Source organism: Protopterus annectens, chromosome 14.part0 (genome assembly GCF_019279795.1).
Source record: "Protopterus annectens isolate FY-2018-M chromosome 14.part0, PAN1.0, whole genome shotgun sequence".
In the NCBI taxonomy this organism is placed as follows: domain Eukaryota; kingdom Metazoa; phylum Chordata; order Ceratodontiformes; family Protopteridae; genus Protopterus; species Protopterus annectens.
Window position 1 is genome coordinate 1,104,198,996 of NC_056748.1, and position 15,889 is coordinate 1,104,214,884.

Consider the following 15,889-nt stretch of genomic DNA (forward strand, 5'->3'; position numbering starts at 1 on the left):
CTTTATGATGAATAGTGACCAGAACAAGCTCTTTGCCATGTGTTGATATGTACAACCCTTATTAGGGTAGACTTCAGTAATTCCTTCCAGTTATGAGGGCTTTGATATTACCAATCAATCCTTATAGTTTCAAACTTTGAAAAGTCAGGATGCTGTGGACAGTTGTCCTCTAACTACTGAATTACTGTGTCCTCTTATTTTTCTTTTATTCCTGAACACCCAGATAAAGAGCTGTATACCACTAGTTTTATGCAGTTCCGCCCCCAGCAATACACATGTAATGGCCTGTCATCTACCTTTACAGCACAGGTTATGAGGAATGTATTTGCAGCTTTTGGGCATGACCTTCCTTCCCTGTCACCACGTCAGATCTGCAAGCTGCAAATCAGACTTTAGGTCTCCTTAGACCGTAGTCATGTCTTTATCCTTCTGTGCTACAGCTCTGGTTAAGGATGAGAAGCTGAGAGGTATATTGTGTGCATATCCTGTCATCTAGTACATGCCTGTGTTTGCTTGTTGTCTGCTATTGCATTTGTACCTTGGGACTCAGAATGAAGAGCCAGAGCTTAAGTTCTGTTACTGTTCAATGTCTAGTGCTTATTTACTGTTCTAATACTGCCCTACCAGGCTATACTATTACAACAAAATTATATAATTCTCAAACCACTTAGGTATGGCCATCATCCACTGATCATCTTCTAATTACACTCATCAGATGTACTTAAAGTACCAGAAAAAAAAAAACAGAGATATGTACTACTGGGAGCTTGGACAGATAAAGTGAGTCTTCCCCTCCAGACCTCAGCCATGGGAGGCATAAAGGTGGCTTCTTGGTGAACTGTTTAACAATTCAATTTGTCTGTCTCCAGCCGTGGGACTGGGAATTTAGCATCACATCACCCTGATCATGACCTGTCTTTATGTTTATTTAAACATCGTTTAGGCTGTGCATATATGTGTATATGTGTTTATGTGTGAGTGAAAGTGAGAGAGTGAACAAGAAAGAAAGAAAAATAAATATTCTCTGCTTTAGCAGCCTGCAGTTGACTTCAGACACTTGTACTTGGCCATAAAAGTTCATGACACTTTTAATTGCGTACATTAAGTTACAGTAACTATCAGGAAGTACCAATGTACACTTTTCTTAATAAATTGAAAAGAGGTAGAGCAGGAGGAGCCAAGTGTGAGCACTGGTTGTGGAAACTTAAACAGTACTACCACAGTGCAACAGGAAGTGGAAACTTAAACAGTACCACCACAGTGCAACATGGAGTGGAAATTTAAACAGTACCACCACAGTGCAACTGGGAGTGGAAACTTAAACAGTACCACCACAGTGCAACACGGAGTGGAAACTTAAACAGTACTACCACAGTGCAACTGGGAGTGGAAACTTAAACAGTACTACCACAGTGCAACTGGGAGTGGAAACTTAAACAGTACCACCACAGTGCAACACGGAGTGGAAACTTAAACAGTACTACCACAGTGCAACTGGGAGTGGAAACTTAAACAGTACTACCACAGTGCAACTGGGAGTGGAAACTTAAACAGTACTACCACAGTGCAGCAGGGAGTAGAAACTTAAACAGTACCACCACAGTGCAACTGGGAGTGGAAACTTAAACAGTACTACCACAGTGAAACAGGGAGTGGAAACTTGAACTGCACTACTGCAGTGCAATGTAACAGTGAAAGCTTAAACTGTACTACCGCAGTGCACCAGTAACAGTGGAAACTTGAACTGCACTACTGCAGTGCAATGCAACAGTGAAAGCTTAAACTGTACTACCGCAGTGCAACAGGGAGTGGAAACTTGAACTGCACTACTGCAGTGCAATGTAACAGTGAAAGCTTGAACTGTACTACTGCAGTGCACCAGTAACAGTGGAAACTTAAACTGCACTACAGCAGTGCACAAGTAACAGTGGAAACGTAAACTGCACTACTGCAGTGCACAAGTAAGAATGGAAACTTAAACTGCACTACTGCAGTGCACAAGTAACAATGGAAACTTAAACTGCACTACTGCAGTGCACAAGTAACAATGGAAACTTAAACAGTACTACCACAGTGCAACAGGGAGTGGAAACTTGAACTGCACTACAGCAGTGCAATGTAACAGTGAAAGCTTAAACTGTACTACTGCAGTGCCCCAGTAACAGTGGAAACTTAAACTGCACTACTGTAGTGCACAAGTAACAATGGAAACTTAAACTGCACTACTGCAGTGCACAAGTAACAATGGAAACTTAAACAGTACTAGCACAGTGCAACAGGGAGTGGAAACTTGAACTGCACTACTGCAATGCAATGTAACAGTGAAAGCTTAAACTGTACTACCGCAGTGCAACAGGGAGTGGAAACTTGAACTGCACTACTGCAGTGCAATGTAATAGTGAAAGCTTAAACTGTACTACTGCAGTGCACCAGTAACAGTGGAAACTTAAACTGCACTACAGCAGTTCACAAGTAACAGTGGAAATGTAAACTGCACTACTGCAGTGCACAAGTAAGAATGGAAACTTAAACTGCACTACTGCAGTGCACAAGTAACAATGGAAACTTAAATTGCACTACTGCAGTGCACAAGTAACAATGGAAACTTAAACAGTACTACCACAGTGCAACAGGGAGTGGAAACTTGAACTGCACTACAGCAGTGCAATGTAACAGTGAAAGCTTAAACTGTACTACCACAGTGCCCCAGTAACAGTGGAAACTTAAACTGCACTACTGTAGTGCACAAGTAACAATGGAAACTTAAACTGCACTACTGCAGTGCACAAGTAACAATGGAAACTTAAACAGTACTAGCACAGTGCAACAGGGAGTGGAAACTTGATCTGCACTACTGCAGTGCAATGTAACAGTGAAAGCTTAAACTGTACTACCGCAGTGCAACAGGGAGTGGAAACTTGAACTGCACTACTGCAGTGCAATGTAATAGTGAAAGCTTAAACTGTACTACTGCAGTGCACCAGTAACAGTGGAAACTTAAACTGCACTACAGCAGTGCACAAGTAACAGTGGAAATGTAAACTGCACTACTGCAGTGCACAAGTAAGAATGGAAACTTAAACTGCACTACCGCAGTGCACAAGTAACAATGGAAACTTAAATTGCACTACTGCAGTGCACAAGTAACAATGGAAACTTAAACAGTACTACCACAGTGCAACAGGGAGTGGAAACTTGAACTGCACTACAGCAGTGCAATGTAACAGTGAAAGCTTAAACTGTACTACTGCAGTGCCCCAGTAACAGTGGAAACTTAAACTGCACTACTGTAGTGCACAAGTAACAATGGAAACTTAAACTGCACTACTGCAGTGCACAAGTAAGACTGGAAACTTAAACAATACTAGCACAGTGCAACAGGGAGTGGAAACTTGAACTGCACTACTGCAGTGCAATGTAACAGTGAAAGCTTAAACTGTACTACCGCAGTGCACCAGTAACAGTGGAAACTTGAACTGCACTACTGCAGTGCAATGTAACAGTGAAAGCTTAAACTGTACTACCGCAGTGCAACAGGGAGTGGAAACTTGAACTGCACTACTGCAGTGCAATGTAACAGTGAAAGCTTAAACTGTACTACCACAGTGCACCAGTAACAGTGGAAACTTAAACTGCACTACTGCAGTGCACAAGTAACAATGGAAACTTAAACTGCACTACTGCAGTGCACAAGTAACAATGGAAACTTAAACAGTACTACCACAGTGCAACAGGGAGTGGAAACTTGAACTGCACTACAGCAGTGCAATGTAACAGTGAAAGCTTAAACTGTACTACCGCAGTGCCTCAGTAACAGTGGAAATTTAAACTGCACTACTGCAGTGCACAAGTAACAATGGAAACTTAAACTGCACTACTGCAGTTCACAAGTAAGAATGGAAACTTAAACAGTACTACCACAGTGCAACAGGGAGTGGAAACTTGAACTGCACTACTGCAGTGCAATGTAACAGTGAAAGCTTAAACTGTACTACTGCAGTGCACCAGTAACAGTGGAAACTTAAACTGCACTACAGCAGTGCACAAGTAACAGTGGAAACTTAAACTGCACTACTGCAGTGCACAAGTAACAATGGAAACTTAAACTGCACTACTGCAGTGCACAAGTAAGAATGGAAACTTAAACTGCACTACAGCAGTGCACAAGTAACAATGTAAACTTAAACTGCAGTACTGCAGTGCAAAAGTAACAGTGGAAACAAACTGCACTACCTCAGTGCACCAGTAACAGTGGAAAGAAACTGCACTACTGCAGTTTAACTCAATAATAAATCAGGTGGTGCTCAGGGCAGTTTCCCCATGTGCCTGACACTTTCTGTTAGTCTACCCTGACATTTCTGCATGTTTCACACATCTCCAGTTCAAATAGTTAGTGTCTGATATATTTGTTGATATATTCTTGTATCCTATTTTGCTTCAGTTATAGCTAAGTCATTTTATGGGGCTGTAAGTGAATGGAGGATTTTGAATTATTTTAGCATATCCTCTTAGCTTTCTTTTTAAATTACTTTCCCAACAGTGTGATTCTCTCATTGCAGCAACAGTCTTACTGATCAGAATCCTCGCTGGCTTTTTGTATATAACTTACCATGGAAACTATTTCTGAATTACTGTTTTCCCATTTGCCAGTATGATAGCTAATTTAGACCTAGTTCTTAATCACAGACATTTGTTTTACTAGAAAGTGCTGAGCTGTAAAACTGTTTAAACTCTTCACCTTGTACACTAGAGAAAGTCAGACTCAATTTGGCATTTCTTCAGCAAGTGACAGACTCTCGTAGGTACTAACTAGTTAAATTGTATGTTCAAAAAAGAATTTTAAACTTGTTTTACGACTTAGTAGAGTCATAGTACATACATTAACAGAATGACATAGCTGGGTAAAAGGAGAAACAGAACTGCACCTCCGTGTATTTTAGATTCAGATCTGTATTGGAATTTACATCCATTTCTCTCTCAAAAGTAACATATTCCTTATGTCACTGATAGGCAGCTGTTGTTTTCCAAAATATGTCAATATTTCCATTCCCCAGGTACTATAAACAATATAAAGTCTTTAACAGAACACTTTGTAATTTTCTTAATTATATATACTTCTGGTAATCTCCTCCTCAAGTCAGTATTTTGAGACTGTATATACATTTTTGCAGTGGTTCTTGAGATTTATACAAGAAATCCAGCATGAATGTTAAATTAGGCAAATAAATACATTATATGAATTATCTTATATGTTGCGACTGGAAATTGTACTGCTATTTATTCTTGGCTCACTAGGTCTGATGTCAAAGGCAGAGTCCAAGCTATCTAATGGTCAGACCATAAGGCAGAAAGTTTCAGAGCAACTCCCACCCCTAATATGTATTGTTGGTAGTATGCTGTGCCTAAAGCCTGTGTGTTTGGTTTTGGTTGTTGCAGGAACACAAGAGTGTGGGCAGTTGTGTACCTTACAAAAGTGTTTGAGTGACACAGAAAAGGATAAAGATAGAGAGCAAAACTTTAGATACAGATTTCGAGCAAAGGTTAAAGTTCATCAAGAATATTCAAACTTGATTTTTTTATTAAAGTAGGAGTTAAAATATAAAAATGCAGATATTTCCGTACTCGGTTGATGTTCAGTTTTTTATTAGGTTCCTTGGTTAACCACAAATTCACCTCCTTGCCATTAACAACTTTGTCCATCCCGGATAGGGGCAACATGTAAATGTGTCATCATACCCTTGTTCTGTTCATTTCTGGGTCATTGTACATAAAATATAAGGACTAAAAACTACCATGGGAATATAGACATTGGAGGTATTTGATGGCATCTAAAACTTCTAGGTGACATTGATGCTCCTTTGTTTCCTACTGAGACTTTGCTCTGTCATCACAGTGAATGAGCTGAAATTGGTGGACACATCTGTGTGTGCGATGAAACATTGTATGTGGTCTGTAAAATCCCACGGGTCCTGAAGATCGTTTTCAAAATGCTGTTAATGCTTTATTAAAGTGAACACTTCTTCTTGAGTTTGATTTAATAAAGCATTAGAGAAGTAGGCTGCAAGAGTATAAGAACATATGTTTTATTTTTTCCTATGGTTATGAATATTACCAATGATTGCATGTTAGCGACAATGTCTCATGAACGGTATAAGCATTAGGAGATGAGGACAAGCTAACATGATTTTGGATATGTTGACAGTGAAGCCAATACGAAGAGATGTGCAGGGCCTGTGTAACTTGAACCATGTTTGCAGACAGTTATGACAATTATGAAATATTTTCATTAATAATGTAAACGTGGTATATGAGAGAATAGTGACAGGGAAACGTGCAAGCAGTGCTACCAGAGGAAAACGATAATAAGAGAAGTTACGTAACATTGAATATTCAGAGAGATAACTCTTTTGGTTTTAATACAGGTATTACTGTTAATAATATTCTAATATCAGTATTAATATTTCATAAATGGTGGGTCCAGTACCAGGGTTCACTTTGTCACTGTAATCTATAATAATCTGGTAGCTGTACAGTGAAAGACTCAGCTTAGGGTGCAGAGGGAATTACTGAAAACTGTTTGCAAAAGGTTATGAGAACTAGGAAACAGTTCTATTTATTTTAATACATAAGGTTGGCATTACTAAAACTTGACAGCAAGAAGACACTGATAACTGTTTGAGGCACAATGAATTATTATTAGCAGTATTATACTAATAAGGCTAATATTGCAGGAAAACCACACTGTGTGAGGTAGCAGCATATGTTGTGGGCAATGAACACAGCAGATGTTAAAGAAAATCATACTAAACACACTTGAGTAAGAGAAATATGGTTTGTCACAACTAATATTATTATTATGGCATATACTGTATTAATATTAACATAATATGGTATTCAGAATAATATTTCTGTAAGTGTTAGTCATGTTAGGAAGCAATGTGGCACCTCCAACCTCAATTTGTATGTATCCACATGTAAAACATGACTGTGAGATGTACACGGCTTGAGTTACTGCACTCTGTTTGCAGAAGATTCAAAACATTAAAGACTAATTCCCATACTTGCATTAATAAATTTTAAATGGAGGGTGGTTCTGCTTGCATATGCCCCATAATGCAACTGTGGGTGTTTGAAAACAAATGGTTGTAAATACACTTGAGCAAAAGAAACACAGTAGTAAATGTAACTGTTCATTTGAGGTATATTGTATTAATGTTAACATCATTGTAATATTGGCACTAATATCTCAAGGAAAATATGTTTTGGGATCGGAAATACTGTGACATTTGCATATTGACAGGATACAGTAGGTACCCCCAGTAAAAGCATCACTGTGGGATGTACAGAGCTTGATTTTATGAAGAATGTTTGCAGAAGACTATGAAAAATATGGCAGTTTCCATATTTACATTACTTTTGCAAAAACAAAATATGATACATGTTTGGGGTAGCATATGCAAGCAGCGGGAGTTAGTTAAAAATTGCTGTTAAAACACGATGGGTAATGTGAATGCTTCCAGGGATATTAATGTTTTGTAAAGCAGTTATAATTATTAACTTGATTTTAATATCAAAATATTATTGTAAAAATGTGTGGCCTACAGGGAAACTTCTTATTCAAGGAACACATGACTTCTTTAAAACATACAGTACTCATTTAACAGAACTACTACGTTTCCAAAACATAAGATAAATAAAATTGCCATTTTATGCACAACATTCTTGCACACAACTCTGTCTCTTTTAGTTGCCATCTACCATGCACAGGTCTCTAGATTTATATTGTTTATTTGTAATATTGTGAAAATATGATATCCATAGTTTGCATTAATTCTGCAATATCACACACCAGCAATGAGCATTCCAGTCTTGTCATTCATTACTAGAAAGCGCTGGAACAGACACACACTACACTCACTAGGGTCTGTCTTGTATGGTTATACAAATATGGAAGAGTGTTCTTGTTCTAAGGTTGCAGTCCATTTACCTAATTAACTGAATAAACTACTTGAAACGTCAGCAAAAATTCTTTATTCCTCCCCCAGGGAGGGCATTAGAGAGAGTGATTCTCCTACATTTGCTAGCTAAAGTGATTTTATCTGGGCAAATCCTTTATACTCAGTTTCATGTTAGTAAGTTTAGACAAAAGCATCTAAGCTTAGTTTGGAGCATTGATTCATTTCTTGTTCACCACTTTGGTGGGTTTAATCAGAAATATCTAAGCTGTAGAACTATTTATATCATTATGATATCCTGTGTCACTGTCTCTTTTTGGAGTTTACATCATTTATTAAATCTTTTGAAACATTTATGGTGTTTTACCGTTCTGTGAAGATATAACAATGTACTTAAATCGTTTGTAACTATGTTATCATTTAAAACCTTACATTGCAAGCAGTAAGTGCACTCTAGCAGTTTAACAGAAACCTCTGCAAATTCTTATTCAAGGAACACATGGCTTCTTTAAAACAGACAGTACCCATTTAACAGAACTACTACATTTCCAAAACATCAGATAAATAAAATTACAATTTTTATAGGTGAGATACCTTAAAGGTGTTAAATGAAATCTTTTAACTTTTGTGCCTTTTGTCTTCAGTGATTTGTCTTCCTTTGCAGGGGTCTTGTATTTTGGGACGTATGGACAGTGTGATGGTCCAGTGATATTTATCAGTGATATTCCTTTTACTGTTCTCAGTTCAGAAGTATTGACTTTGTAGCCCAGTGGAACAATTAGCTTATTTACAGACAAACTGACTGAACACTAATGATTAGTTAAACCTGCTTTAGTTTCTGATAATGTCTTCCTTTATTTCTGTGTTTTAGAGTTGCCAATTGAAAAACTCATTTTGATGCCATCTCTGAAGCACTTGAACCTGAAAGGAAACCCCATTAACAAAGATGACCTAGTTCTCCCTTCTCCCGCGATTAAGTTCGAACTCATCATTAGTGAAGACCAAGAACAAACTGATGCTACAGTACATTTATGATGCTGTACTTGGGCATCTGTCTCAGTGTAACCTAAGAAAAATGCCTTCAGACCACTAAGTGTCAGAGTTCAAGTAACGGAGTAGAAACTAAGGTGATGCTATATCCAGTGACTGCTGATAGAAGACAGTAACAGTAACCTCATCATGGGCTCGCTTATTGGCAGGACATTGGATGAAATTATCTTTCACTTTATAGTGGTTCACCTCTAAAGATGTTTTATCAGAAGAAATAAAATGCATTTGGAATTTATTGCATCTGTATATCTATGTAAATCATATGTAAATGGAGATTTAATACACGTGCATGTGTGCATGCAGAAATATCTATGTAAATCATATGTAAATGGAGATTTTATACACATGTGCATGTGTGCATGCGCAAACAACTATTCGGTACCGTACCATTGATTATGGATTGCATTTATTGAATGCTGTTTTGAGTTTACTGTTGGTTGAGTAAAGAGCATGTTGAGTAGAGCAGTGGGCAAATTCTTTCTACTGAATTAAGGAAAGTGGGACTAAGTTGAAATGACAAAAGTTTTACGATAATGGTTACGTGTGTGTGTGTGTGTGTGTGTGTGTGTGTGTGTGTGTGTGTGTGTGTGTGTGTGTGTCTGTCTGTGTGTAAGTAGCAGGCACTTTTCATATGGGTGTAACACCCAATGATTCCTCTATGTGTCACCCATGAGAAAATTCCTAGACACATTTCTTTCCCCAGGATGTGCAAGCCAGTAAGGCTACTCAATTCCATTTCCCTGATCTGTGCTGTGCACTGCCTATTCTGCTAATCAACCATGGGTCACAGTCAGGGCTTCATCTCTCTGTACCCTGGGAGTGGGTGATTCCATTGTAGCAGGCTTGAAGCAGAAAGCATGCTTAGGACTTTATCTTGCTTACTACCTTGGATCATGTGACAATCAGTGCATCTGAAGTGTGGTCTCTCCATTGATGCAAATCTCCATACATTAAGGAAGGCATAAAGCCTCTTATGTATGACCAACTCACAGGCTCCCAGGTTTAATCAGTGGCCTCAACACTGACAGGGCTACAGAGGGGGATGAGACTGCACATCCTGGTGGTGGGTAGAGGTTATGCTGATGGAGGCAGATTGTTCATGAAGCCCTGATTGAGGCTAGGGCCTGGTGCAGTTGCCATCTGGGAAAGTGGGATGGCAGAGGATGTATGGCTGCTTCTGGGCCCAGGGCAGGCACATCCTCACAGGCAGTGCCTCCTCCTCACCTGCCCAGCCTCACAGAATATGATAAGCATGTATGAGGTAGGGCCTAAGAAAAGCCTTGGCATGTTGGAGAATGTGTGCGATGCTTGGAAGTTCAGCTGCACACCATGTTTTCCATACTGTTTTCTTATGCCAAGGTGGCCCCTCCCAGGGCATAGTACTGGGGCTGAGGAGTGGGAGATGTGGAAGCAGAAATCTTGACTATCTGTTGGTCAGCTGAAAGTGCTGTCAGAGACTCAGAAAAAAATAAAAACTTCTAACTGCTAGAATTATTGCATTGTACAGCATGCTTTAGTGACACGATTTGAACCCTGGCAAAAAAGAGAACTTTTGTGATGGTCTTGACTGTGGAGATGTACTTACTGCGTAATCACCAAGAGGGTCTGCAGTTCAGTGCAGAACATGGGAACTTTCTTATGAAGAATGGGATCCAAAATACTTGGATAAGTTAAAAAAGTGGAGATGCTGGGGATGACTATGGCTTTTCTCAGTGGTATGTGGGTAAACTCACATACACCAAGGGGAGTGAGTGCACTCCGGATGTAAGAATTCATAATTGCAAATGAATTATTTGCTTTTCGAGCCCTCTGATGCTGTACTACATCAGTGTCTGCCCACTGCGGCGGGCCTTTCAAAGTGAGCTGATGAGACAACAGAGTGGAATGACATTGCAAGGTAGGTACTGCAGACTGAACTGCATGAGGAATGACTACAAAACAAGAGGTGGCTTTAGCAGGTGTTTCTGTAGAGCAAACAGCAAGGCCCAAGCATAAACTGTTGTGAGGCTTTGATCACAGTTGCACATTTTTGATAGATACTGCTGCAAGATTTTATTTTTATAATCCGTGGATGGTACTTTCATATCAAGCAAAAGGATGTCAGTGGAGATTTTTTTATTTTTATTAATTTATTAACTGGGTAAGCCCACTGGCCACAGGTGTCCATGTAGAGGGGTGATCTGGGAACACTGTCTGGTCAAGACTTTCTCAGTCACACAGTACGTAAGTGGAGATGGAAGATATCAAACCATGTACACTTGACTACAGGAAGCAGTTGAGATTCCTTTGAAAGATTTGTGATGGCTGTTACTGGAGATCCTGTTGATTTGTTACTAACAAATATTTAATGTTTCAAAATTTGTTTTGTGACAGACTTGTACAACATCATCTAAAAATCTATATATCACTTCTGCTAACTTGTGAATACTAGATCCCACCCAGTTTGGATTTGTCAAGGAGAGTTTATGTTTGTTAAACCCAGTGGACTTTGAGACAGTCACCAGAGCCATGGATGAGGGGAAATCTGTGCATACAGCCTACCTATACCTATCCAAGGTATTTGACACTATCTCTTACTCAGGCATCATTTACGAAATCTTCCAGCTAGATATCAACCCTTACATAATAAGGTAGGTTGTGAGCTGGCTCACTAATAGAACCCATGCAGTCAAAATAGGGGAATCCACCTCCAACAGCAGACCTGTAACCAGTGGCGTTCCACAAGGATCAGTCCTGGGACCTCTACTGTTTGGAATCCATTTCTCCTAAGTACAAGCTAAAACCAAGGGACTGTGGCTGACAAAGTTTGCTGATGACTGCAAACTGAGTGCAGTCATAGGTTCATAGGTTCATAGGTTCATACTAGGCTATCTGCCCTAGGGCATTTATAAGCCTAGCCAGAATGTGTTTGGCTTTCGCCACCCATTTTAAATTTATTTTGCTATGCCCTTTTTCGAGGTTAATATACTGTGCCTCTGTCTAACAGTGACACAGAAGTGATACCCGGGGTAAACCTACGATCTCCCATCCACTCATGAAGATTCCTCTTGAAGAGAGTCAATGAGGGACTCTGCCTAACCTGGACTGGGATTTTATTCCAGAGTGAAGGGAGCCTCTGGGTTATGAATCTGTCCCTCCAGCATGTCCTATTTATTTCAGTGCTGAGGTTCAAGTCTCTCGAGCGCGTAGCTCGATGGATTTGGATTTCCTGAGGTGCAGCATGTCTATTAATTCCAGGTTGGACATGGCTTTATACGTCAGGCACAGATCGCCTGTGAAGAGGCGGTATGCCACTGAGTAGAGCTGGAGTTTCTTTAACCGGGCAGCATATGGCATCTGTTTGAGCCCTTTGATCCTCTTGCTGAGGTACTTTTGGGGTCTTTCCAGTTGCTGCAGGTGTCTGGTAAGGTACATCCCAAAAGGGGCATTGTACTCAATTATGGGCCTGATGAGGGATGAGTAAAGAGGCACGATGACCTCCCCTGATCTAGATGTGAATCCCTTCATGATTGGGTGGGCTATATAAAATGTTTTTCTAACCACTTTGGCCACGTAGTTGTCAAATGAGAGATTGCTATCAACTTGGGTCCCCAGGTCCCTAATTACTTCTGTACTTAATGGATTACCACCTATGTGGTAATTTGTGGGCACTTTGTTTTTGTCAAAGGGGATGACTATACACTTTTTGGCATTTAGCTTGAGGCCATGGCTCTGGCACCAGTTGTCTGTTTCTATGAGGCCCTTTTGGAGGATGCTTTGTCAGCTGGAGAGTCGATTATGGCGCCTAGTTTGCAGTCATCTGTGAACTTGGTCGGCCACAGTCCTTCCATGTAGGCCTGTACCTCCGAGAAATATATACCAAACAAGAGAGGTCCCAGGACTGAGCCTTGTGGGACACCACTTGTAACTGGTTTGGAGTCCGACATGGCTCCAGCAATTCTAACCATGTGGGTTCTGTCCTTGAGCCAGTTTGCAATCCATCTAGTGACATAGGGGTTTATATTTAAGCTGGTGAGCTTATCTATAATGCCCGAGTGGGGTATTGTATCAAAGGCTTTTGCGAGGTCCAGGTAGGCTGTGTGGACCACCTTCCCCTAGTCAATGGGCTTGGTGACTGTTTCAAAGAAATCAACCAGGTTTAAGAGGCAGGATCTGCCCTTAACAAAGCCGAACTGGGTAGGATCCAGTGTCTGTAGGTCCCCAATATCTTTATTTATGAGGTCCATGATGATCCTTTCCATAGCTTTGCAGACCAAGCTAGTCAGGCTTATGGGGCGATAGTTCCCAGGATCCGTTGAGGCACCACCTTTATGGAGAGGGGCCACTGTTGCTGTATGCCACTCTTTGGGCACATATCCTGTAGTAAGGCTGAGATTGAACATTAGTTTTATGTTTGGGTTTAGCTCTTCTTGGAGTTCATGTAGGACGCAGCCCGGGACACTGTCTGGTCCCATTGATGTTGTGTTTTTTTGCTTTGGAGAGGGCGGCTCTTACCTGAGCATCTGAGATGTCAGGGGAGCAGCACTCTGCTGGGATAGATATTTGCCCTTTTGGTGGGGGGGGAGTTTGCGCTGAACCTGTCAGCTAGGATGTTGGCAATGTCTGTGGGTTCAGTGTATTTTTTGTCATTTTGGACTAATTCTGAGCATATCTGGGAATTACCACCCAGGTTCCTAACATAACTAAAGAAAGCCTTGTGATTATCCTTAGTGTCCTGTGCAATTTTTCTCTCGAAGCTGGCCTTAGACAATTTTATGAGTGCCCGTAGTTTTTTGCTAATACTGATCAGTAATGCCTTCCATTTTTGGGATTTTGCTCTATCATTTAGTAGCTTCCTCCTTCTATTGTATAGTTTGTTTATGGCTGGGGTCCACCAGACAGGACGTCTGCCTTTGGAGGATTGGGTCTTGGTTTTATTTGGGATCGCATGATCCATGCATTCCTGAAGGTGTTCATAGAATGCGTTTATAAAGAATTCTGCAGTCTGGGCCGTATTTTCCACAGGCCCGGGGGCTTTGAAGGATTCCACCTCGGTTTTGAGGAGTGTGAAATTTGCTTTAGAGAAGTTTTTCACTGTGGTTTTCTGGGCAGGGGGTGGAATCGGGATGTGAATATCCAGTGAGATTAGTTTATGGTCTGATCTTACCAGTGAGGGATACACTTCTGGTCTGGAGCATAGAGTCCCCATGTTGGTGATGATCAGGTCCAGTATGTTTTCCACTCTTGTGGGAGTGGTAACAAGTTGTTCCATAGCATTTGAGTTTATAAATTCTAGGAACCTTTGGGCTAGGGTGTTGGAGCTAGAGTAATGCTCCCAGTCTATGTTTGGGTAGTTGAAGTCGCCCAATGTAATGGTGTTTGGAGAGACCTTCATATTTTCCAGTGTTCTCAGGAAGGCTGAGTGGGGTTCCTGGGTTTGGGAGGGTGGTCTGTAGCAGGCTATAAACTGGAAGGCAGTTTTACCCACTGTTAGTTGCACATGGATAGTCTCTGATGCTTCGTGCTTTGCCACCAACCTGGAGGTGTGGGTATCTTTGATGAATATCGATACTCCCTCCTTTTGTGGTTCGGTCCAAGTTTTGGGGCGAAAAGCATGGTATGAGGTATAACCTGGTAGTGCTGGGGTGCTCTCGGGAGCCCTGAACCAGGTTTCTGTTACTGCACAGATATCGATGTTCTCCATGCTAAGGAGAGTTTCGAGTGCATGCATCTTGAGGTTTAGACTTCTGGCGTTGAGTAGCATTACTCGTAGTTTCTTATCCCTTGTGATACCTATGGATGTGGGTTTGTCTTTTGAGCCTTGCCTAAAAAAGGCACTATGGGGGTAGCAAGAGCCTTTGCCAATATCCGAAAGCCCAGGGGTGACAGGTGCAAGCCATCCCTAGCGAAGCATCGTAGCTTGTCGAGCATATCATCCCAAGCTGACAGGCATTGGATCCCCTTTGAATGACACCAGTACTTAAGCCAATTGTTGAAGTTGATCATCTTGTCTTCATATTGTGGCATCATTCTTGGTGAGGGTAAGATGCTACTCAAGGTCAGGGTCATACCGGCCTGGGCTACATGCTCAGAGAGCTCCTTTATGTCTCTTTTCATGTAGTCCAGGGAGGTACATCCCAGGTCATTCACACCAGCATGGACAATGACTGAGTCATATTTGTACTTGCCTTGGAGTGATTTGAGTGCTTGTGTTATGTGGCGGATCCTAGCTCCCAACAGGCTGCTCACCATGACCCTCTCCTTGTTCAGCCTGGTGAGCGGGACGTCAGTGTGCCTGATGATAGAGTCACCTATTACAAGTGTATCAGGTGTGTTGTTTAGTCTTAAGGGCTGTGACTGTTTGGCACACTGGCTTTGTGAGATATGTGTTGCACGTGTTTTGTTTTGGGGTAGCAGTTGCTTGGGTGTCTGCTTTGGAGGTCTCTGCTGCTTAGGCAGATCTTTATTTAGAGCCTCCGAGTATGTTTTTGTGTGATTATGTGTTTGGTTTGCTGTCGTGGTAGGTCTATGTGAGACTGGAATTGTAGTGAGTGTGGTTTCCTTCTCCTCCTGACTGGTTATGCCAGTACTGGGTTGAGAGAGCTTAGCCTCCAGTTTGGCTATATGGTTGCATCTCTCACATGTGTTGGAATTTGTTGGGAGGAGGAGAGGGTTGTCTGTGTACATGAGGCAGTTGTAACATTGCCTCAAGATTCCCAGATTCACCAGCTGGACCGGAGAGGAGATTGACAACTGACCTTTGGACATGCTAGAATAATATTGGGAATTCCTTAATAATTGAAATCAAGGGCCGGTGGGGAGTGAGGGTGTAGTGCTTTTAATTTTTAGTGCTGACTTATATAATTGCTTTAGTGAGCAAGTGCCAGGTAACTTAAGTGCAATGT

The 15,889-nt window shown here is 41.1% G+C and overlaps 1 protein-coding gene across 2 annotated transcripts in view; it reads left to right on the plus strand.

Moving 5' to 3' along the window:
• LRRC20 (leucine rich repeat containing 20) overlaps positions 1–9,240 on the plus strand; it is a 1,971,882-nt gene extending 1,962,642 nt beyond the window's left edge. For both annotated transcript variants that reach the window (XM_044056893.1, XM_044056892.1), the window contains exon 5: positions 8,827–9,240. In XM_044056893.1, the coding sequence (XP_043912828.1) occupies positions 8,827–8,990 (164 nt within the window). In that variant the 3' untranslated portion in view covers positions 8,991–9,240. The remainder of the gene's footprint in view (positions 1–8,826) is intronic.
• The last annotated feature ends 6,649 nt before the right edge of the window (positions 9,241–15,889 follow it).